We start from the raw sequence: 22,546 nt of genomic DNA on the forward strand, positions 1-22,546 counted from the left end.
GATGCCTATCAAGCAACTACAGATGAAAACTACTTGCAGAGTCAAAGTACATTTCAAGTGTACATGCATTGGTCCTGAGCCTGTGCTATAAAATAAGTTTAACATCTTTATATCTGCATGCACTTACCCCAACATCTTCAGTCAGGATAATACACAATGCTCAACTAATTTCAACTTATTTATCAACTCATATCGACTCATCAAAAGTTAGCTCAGGGTTTCCTCTACGGGTTTAGATGAAAGAGGTAGTGTTGGCAGCATCTGACCAATCACAAACATGGATAATTACTTTCGGCAGAGCTGCTGATTTCACTAATAAAGATTAAATTATAATATTAGAAAAATATGAAGCTATTAGACTCCAAGAAGGCTGCATAAGCACACAATAGTCAGAACTCATTCCCCAGCCTGATGGTGCAGGGAAATAATCCTGTCATCCACAGGAAAAATCCCCAAAGTTCAGGTGGCAAGCCGAGGAGATGCAAGAATACCCATCTTCCCTGCAACCTCTCACTGAGGGAATCTGCAGACTGGCACAGAGTCCATCCCCTCTCCATGAGACTGGTTCCAGAGCCCAAAATGTGCATTGAGGTGAGCCCATCTATATATCAACTATATCAGTCTCCTTCCCCACCAGAGAGGTGATATTCCATGTCCCAATAGTTAGCCTCAATAACAGGAGATTGGACCACCATGGCCCCCCGCTGCACAACATACATTGCACCCAGCCTTTACAGCGACTCCTGGAAGTGTAAGCCAACAGGTGGCCAGGCCTATGTTGTTATTTTGGGCTGGGGCCCATGCACAAAGGGCCGGCTCCAGGGAGGGGCCCCGGTAAATGTATCCCAGGTACATTGGTACGAGAGAGTTAATCATGAAAGCAAAGTTGGAGGAGATGGCTGGGGAGAGGAGGTCTGCACGTCCCCATGGCCTGGACCCGGACAAGTGAAAGAAGATGGATGGATGGATGGATGGATGGTTGGAGTAGTAAAACACATAATACAGACTGAAATCAACACAGCTGCTCCAGACAAAGCAGCAATATAAGAAGAAAAGCACTGTACAGTAGTTAAAAGTGCTCTATGAGCGTGTGAGTCAGTAAGACTGGAGAAAACTACTATATTAATAATATTTTTGGCCTATTTGAGGCTAGGAAAGAAAGCTAGCAAAAATGCTACCTGTATAAGTTAACCAACTTCTCAGTATCAGAACTCTATTATTAAGACACGGGAGAAACTGATGGATTATAATGAGCATCTGATTCCATTAGTGTTTAAGAGGCAGTTATATTGCTTATTCCTTCAGCTGCAGCCTCAGCGGTGTCTCCCAGTAACAGTCTGAGAGAAACTGAAGAATAAATCTAAAAACAGATTTTAAATACAGAATCAGTCTACTTGCAAATTTGATGTAAGGTCAGTTTTAGGATCATATATTTTTACCTATCAAAGAATAAAATCATAAAATTGTTTGTAGCCAACAGGGAAAAAGTTAAGAAATAAAATTCCTTGTAAGAATTTATATTTCTTACTAATTATAAGTGAGATCTGAACACATTAGACACAAAAAAGACTTTACGCCTCCCTATCATTGTTTTCATATTTCCATTCAACACTCTGGCCAAGCTCTGAAAATATTCATGTTTTCCCTGATCATACTCTTGTTTATCTCTCTCTTGAGGAAAGAATATCAAATAAAACAGAATCAAACACACATTTGTCATTGTCTAAGCTAAAGGAGGATTTTGGAAAGTGGGAGTCCTTGCCTCTTTCGCTGGGTGGTAGATTAAATATCATTAAGATGACTATATTTCCTAAATTTCTATATCTTTTTCAGTGTCTTCCAATTTTTTTAACTAAGTCATTTTTTAATAATCTAAATAGTCAAATCTCCTCCTTCATTTGGAACAAAAAACCACCTAGGCTGAATCAGAGTGTATTACAAAGACCGCGGGGCGCAGGAGGCTTAGCACTCCCAAATTTTTTGTTTTATTACTGGGCAGCTAATATAAGAGCATTATTGTACTGGATAAAAGACCATGATAATTTATCATCATCATGGGTAACACTGGAGCGGCTGTCGGTGAGTCAATCCTCCCTGAGGTCTTTGCTGTGTGCCAGATTACCTGTGGCGGGACCGATCTCCAGCTTCACCACGAATCCTCCTGTTGTCCACTCACTGAAATTATGGTATCAGCTCAGACGGCACTTTAAACAGACTGAACTCTCTCTTAATGCACCACCGCATAGACATTGCATGTTCTCCCCATCCTTAATGGACAAGGCATTTAACATATGCACAAAGCTTGGAATAACATCAATGACTGCTCTTTTCACGGACAATATCTTTTCCTCATTTGAACAGCTGGTGAACAAGTTCAAGATCCCTCAGTCACACTTTTTCAGGTATCTACAACTCAGGAATTTTGTTGCTTCTAATACTGACTGCTTTCCGTCCTGTCCACCTCCATCCCTTTTGGATGATATTTTTGATTTTAAACCAAATGCTAAGCGGGTTATAAGTGATGTTTATGAGCTGTTAAGTAATTTTAGGCTGTCCACATTGCAATCACTTAGGGAACGATGGGGAAGTGATCTTGGCCAATGGATTGCAGATGACACTTGGCATAAGATAATCAATAGAATTTCTTCGTCATCTATTTGCCTTAAACATGTGGTGATTCAGTTCAAAGTTGTTCACCGTCTCCATTGGTCTAAAACTAGACTGAGCAAAATCAAGGATGGGTTTGACCCCACATGTGATCGGTGCAAACGAGAGCCTGCTTCCCTATTTCACATGTTCTGGGCATGTCCAAAACTGGGTAGCTTTTGGAAAAGCATATTTGAAACCATGTCCAACATATTTGATGTTCCAATTGCACCCTGCCCGTTTATAGCTATTTTTGGGGTGACACCTTGTGATGCCAGTCTTTCCAAATCACACTCTGATCTTCTGGCCTTCTGCACTCTTTTGATATATAGAATGATATTATTGAAATGGAAAGAGCCACTTCCACCTGTATATGGGCAATGGGTTAAGGGTGTCATGTACTATACTCAGCTGGAAAAGATCCGCTACACTGTAAAAGGTTCGGTTCGGAGGTTTTATGACACATGGCGACCTTTTCTTACTTACTTTGAAAGATTAAGTCCGGATACTATTGCTTAATGTGCGTGTGAGTGGGGTTTTTTTTGTTTTTTTTTTGTTTTTTTGTTGTTGTTGGGGTTTTTTTGGGGGGGGGTTTCCCTTGCCGTTGTTCATTTATTTTATTATTTACTTTGTATCTGTAATTTTATTTTATTTTATCTCTTCTTTCCTCTCTGGCTGGGTTTTAGTTACACTGTTCTGGATGGGTGGGGGGGGGGCACGACTGTTTGTTAATATTGCCATAATTGTTGTTGGAAGCAATTCTTTGTTCAATAAAAAGGCCTTGATCAAAAAAAAACACACACTTCTGCAGATAAACAAAGGGAACATTGTGAAGACTACCACAATAAAAGTATAATAGAAGGAAAGCTCTTCAAAAAGAACACTTTGATGATCTCACAATCGTGAGTGTGTGTGTGGTATGTGGCTTCTCTACAAATTAGAAATGATTTTTGTGTGCACTGGAAAACCCATCCTGGAGATTAGGTCAGACAAAAAAAGGCAAAAAAAGAGGTGCAAAAAAACAGGAAACACATGTTAGCAGGGGCTACATAGCTCACCTTTGAGTATCTATCGCACACAGTGTATTCTGAGAATGTTTTGATAGCCCTAGGGTTGTGTTGATAGATTCATACAATAGAAACCCAGAAGATACAGAGCAATGTCTCCTATCACATCAAAGTAAAGGTAAGGTAAATGTGAGAAGCACTGCGCCTCATCTGTTTAATACCAAAAACTGGAAAAGAAAAATGCGATTTATCAGAGACAGGACTTAGAGCAGGACTGAGATCCTACTGTCACACCAGCTGTGGGCCATTAGCAGATTAGCAGCTCTGGCTCAGTGCACCACTGTCAGTGAAAAATGCTAATATGCTAATGTTTAATAGGTATAATGTGTACAAAAACACAAAGTACAGCTGACGCTAATGGTAATGTTGTGTTACGTTTGAACCAGAACTCCCAGGACACTGATGGAAGACGGGACACTGGAATTAACTTAAGAGATTTATGACAATAATTCAGACCGACTTAAATTCAGGGTGGCTGGATCGAGAGGCCAAGGATTGTGAGTACAGCAGAGTGGGCATGCCAAACTAGAACGGAGCACTTGATGCTGAGACGCTTGCTGGCACAAAGTAAAGGTCTAGGGCACAGGAGAGCCAAGGTTATTCAGACGAAAAACAAAAAATCAATACACAAAACCGAGAAGGAGAGATTCACGAGGGAGCCTGAGCAATGCGAGTGACAGAATGATCTGGAAACGAGTGTGAGAAAGAGCCAGGGTTTAAATGCAGCATGTGACTGATTAGCTGACTGGAGACAGATGCTAGAGCTAGAGAACCAGGAGGAGCAGGTTGCCAAAACCCTGGGGAGACACAGGACCCCCCACACTCACACACACATACACACACACAGTGGACAGATAGCAAAATCAGGTACGCATGGGAAGCATAAAGGACCAGATATTTTTGAAGGTATTAGATAAACTGAAGTGAGAAGACCTCCAAATTGATGAGGATTCACCTTAACAGGGAGATGAATGTGTGTGCTGGTGTCACTGCAATAACAGTAGACCAGCGGGTTAGTATTGGATTTTGTGATAGGAAAATATGTAACAGGTCCATTGGCGAGTCATTACCCGGTTAACTTTGAAGGTGAGCTCTCTAATACATGTTCAGATAAATGAATGTTTTTTAGTCCAAACTACAATCTTTTCTTAATTCTGCAAAGTAATTTAGGTGCCTAAATATTAACCATGTGAAATAGTAAATGGACTGATACATATTTATACACTATTTATACACTGAGCACCCGAATCACTTTTTTCAAGCCTCATTCACCGACTCACACACATTCACACAAGCGCCTTTTCTATGCTTTAACAAATTGTCTGCCATGTAAGCACTCCGATGAATGGGTCTGAGGCAACTCAGGGTTCAGTGTCCTGCCCAATACTTGGACATGTAGACTGGAGTAGTCGGGTATCGAATCGCAAACTTTTTGATTGGTAGACAACCTGCTACCAGCCAGCAGCTATGGCAATTTAGCAATTTAGCAACCACCATGAAATGAGATGACACATCCATACTCAGCCTGATAATGTTTGGAGGAGGATTTCTTCTGGTGATACTTGTGCAGGGCTCTAGACTAACTTTTTGCCATGGGCGTACCGGTACGCCTAACTTTAAAAAGTTAGGCGTACCGGCACAAAAGTTAGGCGCACACAAATTTTATAATAATTTATACAATATAATGTGTTTTTCTGGATACACTGTGCTTTTTCAGCATTCAAAGATTGATGACACCGTGTCAGAGCACTGGCTATGAATTTCAGAAGGATCAGGCCTTAACTTAACAGAAAAGTTAGCAATAGTTCTTTTCCTATTACAGCTACATCCACTTCTGTCGTGCTTAGGCTGCTCACTAGGGCTGGGTATCATCACTGATTTCTATAATCCATTCGATTCCGGTTTTCAAAGTCCCGATTCGATTCAACTTAGCCTCAGACAGTCAGAAATATTATAATTCTGATCATTTATCAGCACTGACTTCATCAGAATTGTAAACATCACAGCAGATGCCTTTGTGTGAAAGTAACTGAGAATAAAACACAGAAAAACATGAAGGAGATTTTCCTGGTCTGGCTTTTTATAGCAGATAACCTTAAAAATATTCTACAATGTTCTGCATATAAAGTTTAAATTTCTTCAGTATTGAATAACAGAAAAAATAGGCTTTCTTGTCCGAGGTCATTTAAGTGAAAAAAAGAAAAGAAAAAGAAAAAGACAGCAGCCACAGCGCTGAAAACAACGGTAGACTGGTGGGTAATAAGCGAATGAATAATACAGAAAACAGATTGGAGACGGGAAACTGTTCTTGAAGTAAAGAGAGAGAGAGAGAGAGAGCTAGCTGTGCATGAAGTGTGATTTTAATAGTCGTGGAAGCAAAACAGCAAAATTCATGACGACATTGATCAAATGTGAAGCGCAGTTTGCTGCTTCTTTTGCTGCTGGCTCGGTGGATTTTGGTTGGAGAGAGACGGAACCTGCAGCTCAGAATCAGCGCAAAAAGACGTAATCACAGTGCGGACCGGACGCATCAGAATCGCTAAGCTCTGACAGCGTGTCCGTCTACGGGCCGCCCGAGAAAGACAAAGTTGATTCTGATGCGTCGGTCCGTTCTGTGTTTACGTTCAAGGTTCAAGGTTCAAGGTTCTTTATTATTTGTCACACGCATAGTTATACAAGTATAACACACAGTGAAATGTAGCCTGACACGCTCCTCGACATGTGCAAAAATTGGGGGGGGGGGGGGGGGGGGGGGTAGAGGAAGAACATTATATATATATATATATATATATATATATATATATATATATATATATACACATATAGTATATACACTGGGTGAATGTGCAGTAGTAGCAGCAAGCAGGTGAATTCTGTACATTAATATGAATAGATATCTGACTATTTTACAGGATAGACAATATAAACATATTTAAAATTAAAGGAATTGAAATGTACATTGTGCCTTGGTTTAGAGTGTCTGGAAGAGTCCTGTCTCAGTCAATTATAGATGATGTGAGAGGGCGGGTGTGTGTGTTTAGGGCACGGATGGCTTGGGGATAGAAGCTCCTCTTGAGTCTCTCTGTCCTTGCCCGGAAGATGCGGAACCTTCTACCAGATTGCAGAAGTTGGAACTGTTTGTTGCCTGGATGGGACGGGTCCTTCAGTATCTGCGCTGCTCTAGTCCGGCATCTCCTGGTGTAGGTGTCCTGAAGCGGGGGGAGAGCAATCCTGCAGCAGCGTTCTGCTGTATGGATCACTCTCTGGAGAGCTTTTTGGTCCTTCACACAGCTGTTCCCAAACCACGATGTCATGTTCTGTGTGAGGATGCTCTCTCCACAGCGCCTGTATAGAAAATCCTGAGGATCTTTGGAGAGACCCTGAACTTCCTCAGTTGTCGCAGGTGATACAGGCGCTGCCTAGCCTTTTTGGTCTGGACCTGAATGTGGGCAGCCCATGTCAGGTCTGAGGAGATGTGGACACCAAGATACTTGAAGGACTGCACCCTCTCCACTGGAGCTCCATTGATGATAATGGGCTTGTAGTCTCTGTGCTGACCCCTTCTGAAGTCCACCACCAGCTCCTTGGTCTTGCTGACGTTCAGCTGGAGGTGGTTGTCCTGGCACCACGATGCCAGATTCTTCACTTCATCCATGTAGGCCGCCTCATCGTTGTTGGAGATGGCACCCAACAACACGTCTTTGTGTGGAGTCCGTGTACCTGCTCTCATTTGCTGTTTGGTTGTTGTTGAAATGGTTTTGTGAGCTTTAATCTGAGAATCTGGCGTTTCTGGCCAAACACAGTTATATTTAAAAGTCCATTCAGGATTTAATGAATTGATATCGCTTTATTCAAGCTACTCACCTCCCACTTCCACCTGCACTTTCAACTGGACCGCGGCCAATCAGAGAGGTCCTGCCCCTTACTATCTCTGATTGGTTTAGTCCACGATAGGGGCATAATGTGTGTCTGTTGTTGACCACAGGGAAGGTTGCAGATTTATTTTTTTTTTGCTACCCGAACAGTTGGTCGCACAGGTGCAACCAAATATATTTTTTTAGTCGCACCACTGAAAAATTTGGTCGCATATGCGACCAAATTGGTCGCACTCTAGAGTCCTGTTGTGGGATCAACAGCTGTAGTAACATGTGCCCAGAAATATGTCTGAAGGTTCTCAGTCATCCAGGTCATTGTAGTCAAAGGAGCTTGGAAAGAAAAGCGTCTGGACTTCTTTAAGTTGCTTGAAGACGTTTCACCTCTCATCCGAGAAGCTTCTTCAGTTCTAAGGTCAAATGGTGGGGAGTCCCAGATATAAAGCTAGTGGGAGTTTCCCCCCAAAGAGGGGGGAGATGGCAGACATTATAGATGTCTGCCATCTATAATCCAGTTTTGAGTTCCCTCCCCAGACGCCTTAATCCCCACTCACATCCTGGGCCATCTAACCTCAGGAAATCACATGACAAGGTGGGGCCAGGTTTCACATTGAGCTCACCCGAAACCCTGGCTGATTAGGTCCCACACCCGCTTTCACAGCTTGGCTCATGTGATTAGAGGATCATCAGGGGGTCCTTTGTCCCTCTTTGGGGGGATACTCCCACTGGGTTTAAATCTGGGACTCCCCACCATTTGACCTTAGAACTGAAGAAGCTTCTCGGATGAGAGGTGAAACGTCTTCAAGCAACTTAAAGAAGTCCAGACGCTTTTCTTTGCAAACTCCTTTTACTATGTGCCCAGAAACAACAACAGAACAAATCTAGAGATCACCACAGTCATTTGTCTGGACACCCTGCATACATGTACCCAGCAACTGACAGAAATTGGACCAATGGTGGACCAATAGTACATTTCCTGCCATTTCCTGCCTACCTACAAGGGTAGGTCTCTCCTTTTCAGGGAAAATAAACTGAATAATCCCAGTGCAGTGTAACGAATTTCATAGGTTTGCAATTACATTCCCAATTGCTCAGTTTCAAATGCTCGAGTGCTGTCTATACTCACTGATGATCTGATTATAGATTATAGTTAAAATATGCACAACTTTATCACATCAAGATAGAAGATGTCATTAAATTTAACAAGGAGGCATTTCTGATCAGCTACACGCAGCAGTGTATGTTAGTGAATGACTGAGGCATGAAATGACAGATGGGAAGCACTGATCATTCAGATTATCACATCGATGTCCTTTAAACCAGCGGTCCCCAACCCCCGGGCCACGGACTGGTACTGGTCCATGAGTCGTTTGGTACCGGGCCACGAGAGTTGAGGCTCAGGTGTGAAATGTATGGTTTTCAGGGTTTTTATCGGTTTTCAGCGTTATTTTGTTATCGTTTATATCGTTAACTCGGTTTTCCTGGGTCTTTTCATGTGTGTTATGAATAACTCTTCTTTTTTTTCAGTACCGGTACTAGTCTTATTTTGTTGTATTTTTCCGCGACACCTTAAAGGCCAGTCCGTGAAAATATTGTCGGGCATAAACTGGTCCATGGTGCAAAAAAGGTTGGGGACCTTCCTGTTTGCCCCAAATTTCAACTTTGATTTTACTAAATCACATGGAAGATCTGTCATAAGAAAATCGCTGTTTGGAGGACAACAACTCATATACTAGGAATGCATTTTAATATTGAAGAAGTCTTGAAGAATGTCCTGTCCTGAAGTCTTGAGTTTACCTTAAATACAAAGGATCTGCACCAAAAAGCCTTTTTACTCAGTGGCTCTTATGTTCTAGCATTGTACACCTCATGATGCTTGAATGAGCCTGAGACTTATTTGATAAAACTCTATAAGCAGCTAAATAAACAGTGAATAAAAACTCCATCTAAACTGCAGCTGCAGAGACATCTGTGCTCTTTGCACAAGTAAACACAACAAGCATCTCACTTTATCCTTGGCTACCTTCTAAAAACCCTTTACATTCCAAGGTTGTTTCCCTGACTTTGGGGATAAACACACAGCCACTCATGTTATGGGAAAGTTAACCGCACTACAGACCCTGTTTACTTTGGGCTTTGGTATTTCAGCAGGTGCTGTGAAAGAATGCAGTGGAGTTTTTCTATAATAATGGTTATGTAGAGTTTCAGGATGAAGGTGAAATGTCTCCTAAGGAGACTTGATTCAATATGACTGTTGTTCAATATATGTAGCATCAATATACAGCAAATAATAATTCTTATTCATTCTTTAATTCATTTGATTTCAATTGATTTGATTTTAAATCCTTATTCTTGACAGTTAGACACTTAGGCCCCATCATATCTTAAAGATTTCATAGTGTCCTATAATCGAAGCAGAGCACTTCGCTCTCAGACTGCAGTCTCACTTCTGACTCTGAGTTCTGGGAGGCAGAGCCTTCAGCTTTCAGCTCTCCTGTGGAACCAGCTCCCACTTTGGATTCAGAAGACGGACACCCTCTCTACTTTTAAGATTAGACTCAAAGCATTCTGATAGAGCTTGTAGTTAGGGCTGGGTCAGATGACTCTGAACCCTCTATTACTTCTGCTGCTACAAGCTCAGGCTGCTCATATTATACTCTATAACCCTTATGAGCTGCTGAGGTTGGCCCAGAAGTCAACAAAAATTAAAAATTAAAAAATACAAGACAGCAGTAATCCAGGAGTTTCGGTTGTTAGCACTTTTGCCTCACATCAAGGAACTCTCGGTTTGAAACCTGAGTAGGGCCCTTCGGTGTGGAGTGTGCCGTTGAAAACCACACTAGGTTAAGGCTGCCCCTGTCAGCCCAGGACATTCCTGGAAAACACATTTTTAATCTCAAGAGTTTTCTGGTTAATAAAAGTATTTAAAAACAACAACAACAAAACATCACATTATCATTATATCAAAAGTGCAATGCTGCAAATACCCAATTGTACAAAATATGCAAACACTTACTGGCGTTGCTGTCATAATTAAAAAACGAAATTCTTTACATCAGATCCTAACAAGATAAAATTGAAAAGCATCTTCAGAACAGCTTGCCCATAATAGACCATTCCTCCAGAACAGAAGTGTCTTCAAGGCCAAACAAATCAGACACGACTTCACCTAAGCAACCGGCACAAACTGAACACCTCTGAGCAACACTCCCCTCTGCACAACAAATTTATGCTTCCCCACCAGTATCGGCTTTTTGACAAGATCTCCAAAATGCAATCACTTCCTCCTTTTTATTGCTGTCAAAATCCTTTTTGTGCAAAGCAACTCCAAAAAAAAAAAAAAGATGGAGAGGACAGACCTCAAAGCTCAAACAAATTGTGCAAAGCCATTTGGAGGGCTAGGTGACCACAACCTCCTCTAGTCTATTCTCCAACTGTGTGGGCATTGCACAAAGCTGTGGGGGTGGAGCCAAAAATGCCCTTTTTATTATTGTAAGACAAGATGTTTCCCATCATCTGTATTGTTAGAACACAGTCATTTCGATGACAGCTTTACCTACATTTCAGTAATGATAACTGTTATTACAGTTTATTATTGCACTGTTTGCTGTTATTACCTGGATGTGAGCATTTATTCTTAGTGCGATAATCAGCCTGCATGTTACAGAATACTGTAATGGCATTTTGCTTATCTACGTGTGTGTTTGTGTGTGAATGCACGAGCCTCCCCCCCCGCGGACAGGTTATCTGCCCTATGAAAGGAAGTCTGCTCTCTGACACCTCAGCGTGACTGCCATAACTCATAACTTACAGCAGCCACAACACACACACAGGCACACACACAACAGATACAGTGTGCAGATAACGATAAATGAATGCACTCAGCTCAACACACATTTAAAAAACAGAGGCAGTCAGAGAGACACACACAACTCCACTAAATAAAGTCCAGACTGGCTGCCCTGAATGCCCTTCAGCTACATAATTTACGGTGAGTGTCTGCGAGTGTCTGACCTGTTTTTGATGATGTTGGTGGAAACTTGCAGAGCATTATTCATGTCTGTACAGAATCCTGACTCAGGGACACGCATTTTTTTATTCGAATGTAATACAATGTGCTTGACGGGAAAAGTTTATTTAGCTTTTTTTGACTTGGCGCTTCTAATGTGAAATGTGTTTATCTAAGATAATTGCAACCACATTCTGCAGTGCGGGGAGTCAATCATGTGGTGTGATAAACCGAGCTCGAGGCCCAGCTGCTGATTCTCAGTTGCGGTGGTTAGTATTAACAACCAAGTTGTTTGATCAAACCTTGACATCGGCAATATAATTTAACGGCGCTTTAAGAAATGACAAGGCATGGTGTATGATTTATCTACCCCTGTGGTAATTTGCTGTCAAGATTCATCACCCTTCCATATTTTATTGAAAACTGTGATTATGGTGAACTTGATAAAACATGCAGACAGGATGTTTTTGTGCTGTACCTGTGATGTGCAAGACTTCATTCGCATCATAGCGTATCATTCAGATGTTTAATGCATACATGTACGACGTAGCAACAGATTCACGGTGTGAGGGAAATCTTGTAAAAATGACAGATTTATACTTTAATGAGGCAACTTTGAACAGACTTCAGCTTCTGGACAGATACAGTTCTTAGCCATTAATTAAATCTGCCTTTAAAGCTATAATAAGAGAAATGTATTACTCCTAGATGTTGTACAGCATACTAAACCAAAATAAGGCCCGTCAACCACACTTTCACACCGGACAGTAGTATGTTGACCAAAAATGTCCAAAAGCATGAAGTTTCTTTAACCAGAACTTAAAGCCTGAGCCCAACATCTGAAACACACCAACCCCACACCCTAATCCCCCCTCCACCAAACTTTACACATTGGATTGCCAGACAGAGAAGCGTGATTCATCACTCCAGAGAACATGTCTCCACTGCTCTAGAGTCCTGTGGTGGCGTGTCTTACACAACTGCATCTGCAGTTTGCATTGTGCTTGGTGATGTGGGGCTTGCATGCACCTGCTCGGACATGGAAATCCATTCCATGAAGTTCTCTACGCACTGTTCCTGAGTTAATCTGAAGGCCACATGAAGATTGATCTGCAGCAATGGACTCTGCAGAAAGTTCTCAACCACTGCCCATTATACACATCAGCATTCACTGATCCTCCTCTATGATTTTACCTGACCTACCACTTTGTGGCTGAATTGCTGTCATTTCCAATCGCTCCCACTTTGTTGCAATACCACTACCAGCTGACTGTGGAATATTTAGGGTAGATTTATGACTGGGCTCATTGCACAGGTGGCATCCTGTCAGGGTACCACTATGGAACTCATGAGAATGACCCATTCTTTCAAATGTATATGCAGAAGCAGTTTGCATGCTTAGTAGCTTAATTTTACTTTCCTGTGACCATGAAAGTGGTTGGAACACCTGCATTCAATGAATTAGATGAATAAGTAAAAACTTTTGGCAATATAGTGTAGATTTTCAAAGGGGGTAATCCCCTACTCAGATCACAATACTCCCAGGGGAGTGTGGCATTATTTACTGGTAAGGACACAGTTGTATTTTGGTAAAAGATCTATAGTCACTTAGAAAAGCACATTACCCTTCTCTCTTTTTACTTTTACTTATACATATATTGTGCTTTTTACTCAATTTTGGCACTAGTAGTACTTTTCTTACAATGTGCATCATTCACCCCCTCACACAAGTGTTGTGTCCTATGCCTAAGCACTTTTTACCTAACATTTCACACTCCAATAGATCCATCACAGGCAACTCAGGTTTCAGTAACCTGCCCGAGGATACTTCAGCATACCGGCTGGAATAGCCAGGGATCAAATCGTTGAACTTCCGCTCTACCTCCTGAGCCGCCTCCTATATCCAGTCAACCACTTGCTGTGACACTCTCGGAATTCCTTCCACCAAGAAGGTTTCGGTATATATGCTAACTGCATGTTGTGTATGCTGGTACAGTGTGGATTGAGAGGGTACGTAGGTGGGTTTTTATATTTCACATGGTTTCTGCTTTGTTACTATGTTTGTTTGTTAAAACATGTGAAAGTGACATGTTTGCAACTGTTGTGAGATGCTTTATGAATACAGAATAAAGTCCTAATAAAACAACTTTCTTTCTTTTAAAGCCACCATTGTTTACAAAGCTCGTAGCTGTAATCTTTACATGACTCAGTTGCCTTTCTTTTCAAACCAAATTTGAAATCAAGAAGATTCCTTTTGTCTTTAAAGCACTGAGTAATATGCTTTCCTTTCTTAAGCTCTCAAGCTATGAGCTCTCTATATGAGCTCTCTTGCACTCTTGTCACCTTGTTTCGCCAAGGTCAGCTCATAGTTTGAAGTGTTTCTCCTGTCTTTTTATCATGTTTTTTTCCATAATTAATAATAAATGTTCATAATAATAAATGTTTTCCATATTATCTGTGTGATTGCTAAGTAAACAGCTGTGTAAAAGTCTAGTGTTGTCACAGGAAAAACAGAAAAGTAAATAAACATTTATTTGGTAAATATTTCATCAAATAAATGTTTTTATTTGGTGAAAGGGCTGGACTGCAAACAAGCTAGTTCTCCACCTGTCTACTATGAAGTCATACTGTTGTAATAGATGCAGTATATATACCATTGTCTTGTTAGAGTATGCGAGGCTTTCCATGAAAAAAAGACATTGTCTAGATGGGAGTATATGTTGCTCTAAAGCCTGTTTATACCTTTCAACACTGATGATGCAATTCTACATGTGCAATCTGCAGATAGAAGAAGTGGCTGATATAACAAAATCCTACCAGTGACTCAACAAAGATGGACTGCAGTATAGCACAGAGGCACTTGATGCATAATAGCAGGGTGCAAGATGCTAGCAGGCAGGGCATAAATACTGAGCAGAGATCTTGTGGGACTTCCAGATACAGACAGATAAACTGGTGATGGCTAATCATACATAGTCATAGACATAGTAGCAGTGGACAAGCAGAGGAAGGTGGCTGCAGTGAAAGACTTAGCTACAACAAGTGAAGAAGGAGCATGCAAGGTCAAGCAATAGCAAGGGCTGAAAGAGGAGCTAGGGAAGGTATGGAGACCGAAAGCAACAGCGGTCCCCATGGTAACTGGAACCATGGGGGCAGTGATCCCAAAACTGGTGGCTCCAGCAAATCTAGCTGATCCAGATCTAGAAGCCAGCGTAGCCTAATTCAAGCAAGTTCATTCACCCTGAGTTCAGCTCAACCAAGTTCAGTTCAAACACCTTGTCTGAAATGAAGAGGTGGATACTGTCAATGGCTACAGGATTTACTAGGTCCAATACACAGACACACAAGTTATTTTTCAAAACTCAGAAACAGGCTGAAAGGCCGTTTCCAGCACTTTGTGGAACCACTCAGGAACATCCTAAGTTTCTGACAAGGTCCTGAGAATTGTAATAGCAAAAAGCAAGACGGGAAAGGCAGAAATCTGACTTGTGTGCGTAGGACTGTTAAAAGCATTTCAGAGCCATTAACACCATTTTCTCTCCCTGCACAGTCTTTTAAAGGCAATACAGTCTGACACTCTTTCAGACTTGATGTGTGCTGTGACTGTGTATCTGTTTCTAACAGAAAGAGTGAGATTGTGTTGGATGACGATGAGTCAACTTCACACTCCTCCCTTAAAGAAGTTGTCATCTTCCTCAGCCTATCCCTCTCTCTTTTTCTTTCCATCTTCTCCATATTTGTCTAACTCTAGGCAGATGTGAACATTCTCCCATTTCTTTCCTCCATTAGAGGAGCCCTATTCAGGCATATTATTTTTTTCTGACTCACAGCTTCCATCAATTTCTCTCTCTCCATGTTGCTCTCCTGAAATTCTTTCTCCTTAGTGTTTTGCCCTTGTCTTCCATCATATTAATTCTTACTTTTCATCTTATCTTGTTATGCTCTTATTTCATCTTCTATCTGCACCGGTAATATTTTCCCATTTTCAATTTTATGCTAAGAAATGTGACAATGAAATGCTTAGCTGTGCTAAGACATTGACATTTAACCTTTTTTACTTTCTCCACGCCTGATGGACTAAAAGCCTACCACAAGAAGGCTATTAACAAATACTTGCACATCTCAGTATTTGATATCGCTGAAATGTATTCAAAAGATGCCAAAATATAATCCAACCCTAAATTCACTGCATGTCTATACTCACATTTCTCGGCTCATTCTTCACTGGTTCAGCTGTTTTGTCAGACTGCATCTTGTCTGCCTGCTTGGCTGAGTTTATCTTTACTAATGAAGCATATTAGTGACAGGAATGCTGAGCTAATCTTTCCCTGGCTACAGCACTGAGCAGAATTGCAAAGACAACTGAAAAGACAGTTTAATGCTGGCTGTCTAAACTCTGATCTGATCTGAGTTATCTGAAGTTCAAATATTAGCATCCCAACAACATTCAGCAAACTGGCGAGAAGGATTTATGGTAATGATTTAAATATATCTTAATCACAAATAAAATATCAAAGTTTTCGAGGCATTTGGGGACAACTGCAACAATTTTGTGTTCCTCAAGACAGAGGATTGGGAAGAGATACTGTGGGACAAGTCTCAGTAACACTCTGCTGATGCAATCCTGATGATATAGACGAAAGTCAAAGATAGCAGTGTCTTACACTGAGATTCAGAAAACAGTTATGAGCATCATTACTGACTCAGTCTGACACAAAGCTACATAATTATTGTTTCATATACACAAATATATAATATATGTTAGCATGCACAGGAATTAGAATTTTGTCAGGAAATGGTTGACGACAGGCAGTGGAAAAGAAGAAAAATTCACAAAAGGGTTTGACGACAATGGACAGACACCTTCCTCACTGTATTCATTGTTAAGTCAATCAAAAAAAATGGACACGTCTTGAAAAAGAATGTGTATGATTTCTGAGACTGAGAATGACTTGAGGGTGAACCTTTAAAGCATTTTGGGCATTTGGGATTCCCCAATCCTGTTTAAAGCTGGATTTCATTTAATAACCATTATTATTTTAACTTTAACCTGGTTTTCGATCAAGCTCGCTTCATAAATTAAAGGGCAACTCACCTGACATATTACAATCTAGTTAAAAAACGCAATCCATTTTTTTTTTGTTCCTGGAAAAATAAAAGGGATAGAGGGACAGAGAGCCTGCTGTGTTTGTTTACAAAGTAATAGGCAAATTTATCAATCTTATTTTGATATATAGTGGGTAGAGCTTCCTGAAGTGCAGTGCTATGTTGCTTTAAGTCTAATAGCTCAGTCACAGTAAAGTGAAAATAGGAGAGCAAACTTCCACCTCAGAAATCTTGACAACCACTTTGCAGTCGCAAGACAATTCGACAGGTACCTTATCAGATGGATATATTCTGGTTATATTCCTATATAAAGGTTACAGAGCACCTGCATGATTTCACTGTTAAACTACCATCCTGTGGCAATTACATCACTATTTGTGAAGGAAATTCTGAATTTCTGTATCAGATCTATGAAGTTCTGGCTGGTCTCTAAATGCAAGTACCGTAGTTAACGTGCATTTCTGTTTGTAACACTGCAAACTGTTATCATACAAAAACCCACAGACGCTTAGATTAACTAGATTAAAGTAAAATATTTGCAAAGTTTTATGTTATTTCCCCTTCCCCTTCTAAAAATCTACCTATTAGCCTGAGCAATAAAAAAAGCAAATTGTGCACAATGATCATATTTATTTAACCAACATAAGCAACACAAAAAATTGAGTTTCTGGTGTTCGTTTGAGGCATTAATTTATGCAACTTTCCCATCAATTAAACAAAACAAAAACAAACTTCCCTTGGCAAAAAGGGTAACCAAAAAAGCTTTAAAAATCACGGGTAGGGTACTTGCATATTGGTAAAACCTGCAAAAAACATATTCAGCGCTGATAACACAGTTAAGCTATTACTAGTTTTACAAATACATTTACATTTGTGTGAAAAAGTAAAACACCCAGTGAACACAAATAAACTCGTTGCAGGCCTGAGTATGATGTACTGCATGTAAGCGAGCACACCATCCTTCCTCACTTGCAGTGCTATAACAGGGTTTCTCACCCTAGGCAATCAATGCTCCTTTATACTGTAGTTACTAAGAGTCCAACAATCCACAGTGGCAGTGAAGAAAAAACACAGCCAAACTCTGCATCCATGAAAAAGCAACGTTGGTCTGTCCAAGAGCAAGAGCCGAACTATGTTTCACTATTTCCCACTCTTCTCTGTCTCTCTCAGTTCTCAGTTCATGGGTAAACACTGGATTATACTGCCCCTCTTCTAAATGTATCGATGTCCCAACCAGTCATTTCTTTTTCACTCTGAGGTCTAACAGGTCTTCTTCTCTCTCTCGTTGCCATTTGCGGTTGGGACAGCGAACTGTGAAACACTACAAAGATGAAGGCGCACCAGGGATTACATCTGCTGTAACCTTGGTGATGCATACTCTCATCCCTCTGTGAATAATCACAGGAGGCTTTTCTCTGCTGGTTCCTGGTAACTCAGACAAATCATGGGGCTTACAGCTCGTTTAGCAACAGGAATACTCTTAGCATCCTCCCCATCGCTGGACTCGCAGGTCATTCGGATAGCTCCCACGTCGAGTCCTCTGACAGTTGTGTAATACCATCAATTCCCCCTCACGCAGATAAATCAAGGTTACACATCCTTCCATCGCTGCACAAAGTACCTTGGGTTATTACTTCCCTCCCCACAGACTGTATCAGGCTTAGCCTCAGCCTGGTTCAGTGGACGATATGAAGGGGTCTAAACCGGCTATTCACAATTATTACTGAGTGTTTGCAATTCCTCTGCAAGAACAGAGAAGATCCTACTTCTCGCTCTGGGAAACATAGTCCTTTTTGCTCATCAGTTACTTGTTCCCCAGTGTTTTTTCTCTTTTATACGCTGGGGCAATTGAAACAAACACACAGAAACACTTTACATGTAACTGTATCTACATTTACACCAACTATGAAAATGTGAAAATCTCAAAGTATCATAGCGGTTATGTCAACAACAGTTTTTCCATGTATTTGAACATTTCACCATTGGGGGGTTTACCCCACAGTTACAGCATGCTGACTGTCTTATTGCCGTTTTATCGCTGTGTTGACGCACTTTGAAGATATCAGTTGACTGCAAGAGGTTAAAGACCGGTCCTCCTCTTTGAAGCAACCATTTCAAAGGGAACGAGACTGCAAGTTTGTTGCACACAGTTGCAATCAAAACTGATGTTTTAAGCCAACTTTAAAAGAGGAAAGTTCAATACATGATTAAGAGAAGTTAATTTGAGCCAAAGTTGTTGCTTTATTTTAACTGGTAGGGCTAAGTTGTGATTGAGCTGAAGGCTGAGCTCTACAAAATATCATATTTTCACGCGCGTGAACCGGAAATGTGGGAGGGATGTGGGAGGAAGTTGTGCTAGACCGGTATCTTTGAAAGATGGCAGCTGTCGAGCTAGCGCTTGAAGAGAGAGTCTCCCTTCTTTATTTACTGTGGAGAGCAGAGCAGCGGCGTAAGAGACGTCCTCGCCGTACCTGGGTCCATCAGGTCCTCGAGACGCGTGATCAGTTTGGTGAGTTTCACCATTTGCTACAGGAGCTGCGCCTGGATGACGGCAGATTCCAGCGATATCATCGCCTGTCACTCGGCCAGTTTGAGGACCTGCTTTCCCGCGTCGGTCCCAGAATTGCCCGCCTAGACACCAATTACAGGCGCTCAATTCCACCAGCAGAGCGCCTGTCCATCTGCCTGAGGTTAGTAAAAGTGTTTAATACGGTAGTCCTGTAATGATACCTGCGCTAATATATGCTAAACCATCCATTTATACACTGCTAACATGGATGTGCTATGCTAAGAGTGAATGCTCTCGGTGTTTACCGATAGCAAACTGGTACGACACGACTTCACAATATTTGTAGTGATACACTGACGGTCTCATCAGGTCCCGATTTAATTCGATTTATGCTGTTATCAGTGTTTGAATGATAGCATGGCTGTGGTGTCATAGGTATGCTCTCGGTGTTTGCTGATATCAAACTTGTACTAGGACCAATGTGGGTTAACCTTTGTAGTGATACTCACTCCTTTTCACATCTAGACCTGGTTTAATTCTGGGATAGTTGAATATTTGTTTAAAATCACGGCAGATTGTTCCAGATTATACCAAATATATATCATGTAATTATCCTTATATTTACAAAATTTTCTATGCAAGATTCATGTTTTGTAATTTCTATAATGTATTTTGTAACTGAAGTACACATAATACTCATTTTGAACACTGTTGTCCAGGTTCCTTGCCACCGGGGACTCCTTCAGGACCATCGCGTTCAGTTTTCGAGTCGGTGTGTCCACGGTGAGCCAGATCATCCCCCAGGTAGCGACGGCCATCTGGGACTGTCTAGTGGACGATTTCATGGCTGTGCCTTCAACTCAAGACTGGCGGTCCATTGCAGAGGGATTCCAGGAGCGCTGGAACTTCCCTCTCTGCTGTGGAGCTCTGGATGGGAAGCACGTCCAGACGAAGGCACCCCCCAACTCAGGATCCATGTTCCACAACTACAAGGGAACTTTTTCCATTGTTCTCCTTGCGGTTGTGGATGCAGAGCATCGCTTCCGCGTCATTGATGTTGGGGGGTACGGGAGGACCAGCGACGGTGGTATCCTGGCCAACTCCACCTTTGGTCAGGCTCTTCGGGCTGGGACTCTCCATCTGCCTCCAGACCAGCCTCTACCTGGTGGAGAACACCGTGGAGCCCAGCCCCACGTCTTTGTGGCTGATGAAGCGTTCCCGCTGCGGCGTGAGCTCATGAGACCTTTCCCTGGACGCCTCCTCCCTTTACAGAAGAGGGTCTTTAATTATCGCCTTTCCAGGGCCAGGATGATAGTGGAGGGTGCCTTCGGTATCCTCTCCTCACAGTGGAGGTTGTATCGGCGCGCCATGGAGCTCCGTCCTGAAATTGCCGAGAAGTGTGTGAAGGCAACGTGTGTTCTCCACAACTTTCTGCGCTGTGTGGACGAGAGAGGGGCACCTGCTGTGGGAGGTGTGGCGCCTGCTGTGGTGGAGCCGTTGCAAGGCCTGGGTCGTGTGGCAGCAAACAACTCCTCCAGAGAGGCTGTCCTGGTGAGGGAGAAGTTCATGGCTCACTTCTCGGCAGAGGGAGCTGTGTCTTGGCAACCAAAGGAGTAGCCTGTTTGAAGTCTGAACGACTTCCCCACAACGGCTCTTTTAAGAGCCACCCACAAACCTCTAAAGAGTGTTCCTGTCTTTTTAACATTTTCTTAATGAATGGAGCTCTATTCCAAAATAAACTAACCTCTTTTTACTCTGCAACTTGTCTTCACTATGTTCCTATATACAGTGTGGTGCAAAAGTTTGGGCAACCTTATTATTAGTGTCTGTGAAGGTTCACAGTCATTATTTTCCTGTATGAATCGCTGTTACAGTAAAAAATGTTACTTACATATATCATATAGGAGACACACACATTGATATACACTACATATTTATGTTATTCCTCTTTTTTTGTGTTGCCAATTTATGCACCTGCTTCATTTAGTTTAAAGTTATTGCACTTTCTGTAAATCCAGTGAACTGCATTTCACTTCTCAAATATCACTGTGTGTCTCCTATATGATGTATTTAACTGACAATTTTTATTGTGACAACCAACGATTTGTACAGGAAAATAATTACTTTTCACAATGTTGCCCAAACTTATGCATCCCACTGTATTAGTATGTTTTGTTATTGGTGTAATATGAAATAAATTCTACTTTTGTCAAGTCCGGTGCCAATATTTGCTGTGTAGTAGAACAAAGACATTTGTCAGTATAAATGTTTATTTGATAAAATATATAAATTCAGTAACAAAAGGATAAATATATGACATCAACTATTTACAGACAGACAGGAATAAAATATACAAATTCAGTAACAAAAGGACATAAATAACATAAATATATGAGATCTAACTATTTACAGAGAGACAGGGATAAAAAGGACCCAGCTTGGAGTGGAAGAGCCTCAGGGAGAAGGAGGAGAAACATAAGAACATTGTTTCTGCCCTGGAGAGCTGCTGCCTCATCAGTAAACTACTGATCATTAGGGTCCAATGTTTCCAAATTTAGCACAGCTGTGCTGTTTTCAAAAACTGATTTATAAATTTGGAATTTCACGAATTCTCGTGTCTGAGGCGGCATAATAGGTAGCATCGTATAATTCTGGATGATTTGCCACAGCACTGATTAGTTTCTCCTCCATTTTGAATGCAGAATGAATGGCTTTGGCTGGATCTGCCCCTTTGAACTAGGTAACAGCCATGTCACCAGGCTCCTGATTGGTTGTCGCGGCGCAATAGTCATGATTTACATGTGTCAACAGCACAACAATCCTTTACTGAGCAAGAAACTGAGTTTACTCTAATGTGGGAAGTGCAAAATCATCACACCTCACCTTAAATAAATGTGAGGGAACATGTTCTAGTAGAATTGGAGCAGAAACAAGACATTTGATGCTATTAAAATGTAAAAGAAGAACTTCAAGAATATCAGGGAAAAGATATTTCTAAGGAAAGCAGACTGTATTGTGGTGAGTACTGACAGTTCAAGATGATAATGTCAATAATTCTGTTCACCGAACAAAGGCGCTTTTTTACTTCTCTTCTTCTTTCAGAAATTCATGAGTCAAATTGGCCAATGTCAGCCCACAGCAGGCATTCACTGCTTGATTGTTACTGACACAGAACTTCCCCAACTGTGACTCCTCTCTGACATAACAGCAGCCAAGGTCATTTTGCGTCATAGAAAAACAAACAAACAAAGAAACAAAATGGGCACAGGTGAGGAAAAAAAGGTGATGACAACGCTTTGGTGGTGCAAACTCCCCCCACTGCGCCATGCTCTGTTAC

At 41.4% G+C, this 22,546-nt stretch overlaps 1 protein-coding gene across 1 annotated transcript; it reads left to right on the forward strand.

Moving 5' to 3' along the window:
• Positions 1–693: 693 nt before the first annotated feature.
• On the forward strand, positions 694–21,053 carry LOC113035716 (protein ANTAGONIST OF LIKE HETEROCHROMATIN PROTEIN 1-like). Its single transcript, XM_026191361.1, has 3 exons — positions 694–834; positions 19,185–19,390; positions 19,929–21,053. The coding sequence occupies exons 1-3, from the start codon at positions 694–696 to the stop codon at positions 20,824–20,826; spliced, it is 1,245 nt and encodes a 414-aa protein (XP_026047146.1). The 3' UTR covers positions 20,827–21,053.
• Positions 21,054–22,546: the final 1,493 nt, after the last annotated feature.

The sequence above is a fragment of the Astatotilapia calliptera genome, chromosome 14 (assembly GCF_900246225.1).
Source record: "Astatotilapia calliptera chromosome 14, fAstCal1.2, whole genome shotgun sequence".
Taxonomy (NCBI): Eukaryota; Metazoa; Chordata; class Actinopteri; order Cichliformes; family Cichlidae; genus Astatotilapia; species Astatotilapia calliptera.

What these genes read in the sequence shown, in the direction of transcription:
- LOC113035716 (XM_026191361.1), top strand. Translation starts at nt 694, where the DNA reads ATGGCCCCCCGCTGCACAACATACATTGCACCCAGCCTTTACAGCGAC. An exon ending in GGCTCCAGGGAGGGGCCCCG is followed by an intron (nt 835 to 19,184) that starts GTAAATGTATCC and finishes TGGGTCCATCAG; the next exon opens with GTCCTCGAGACGCGTGATCA. An exon ending in CGCCTGTCCATCTGCCTGAG is followed by an intron (nt 19,391 to 19,928) that starts GTTAGTAAAAGT and finishes ACTGTTGTCCAG; the next exon opens with GTTCCTTGCCACCGGGGACT.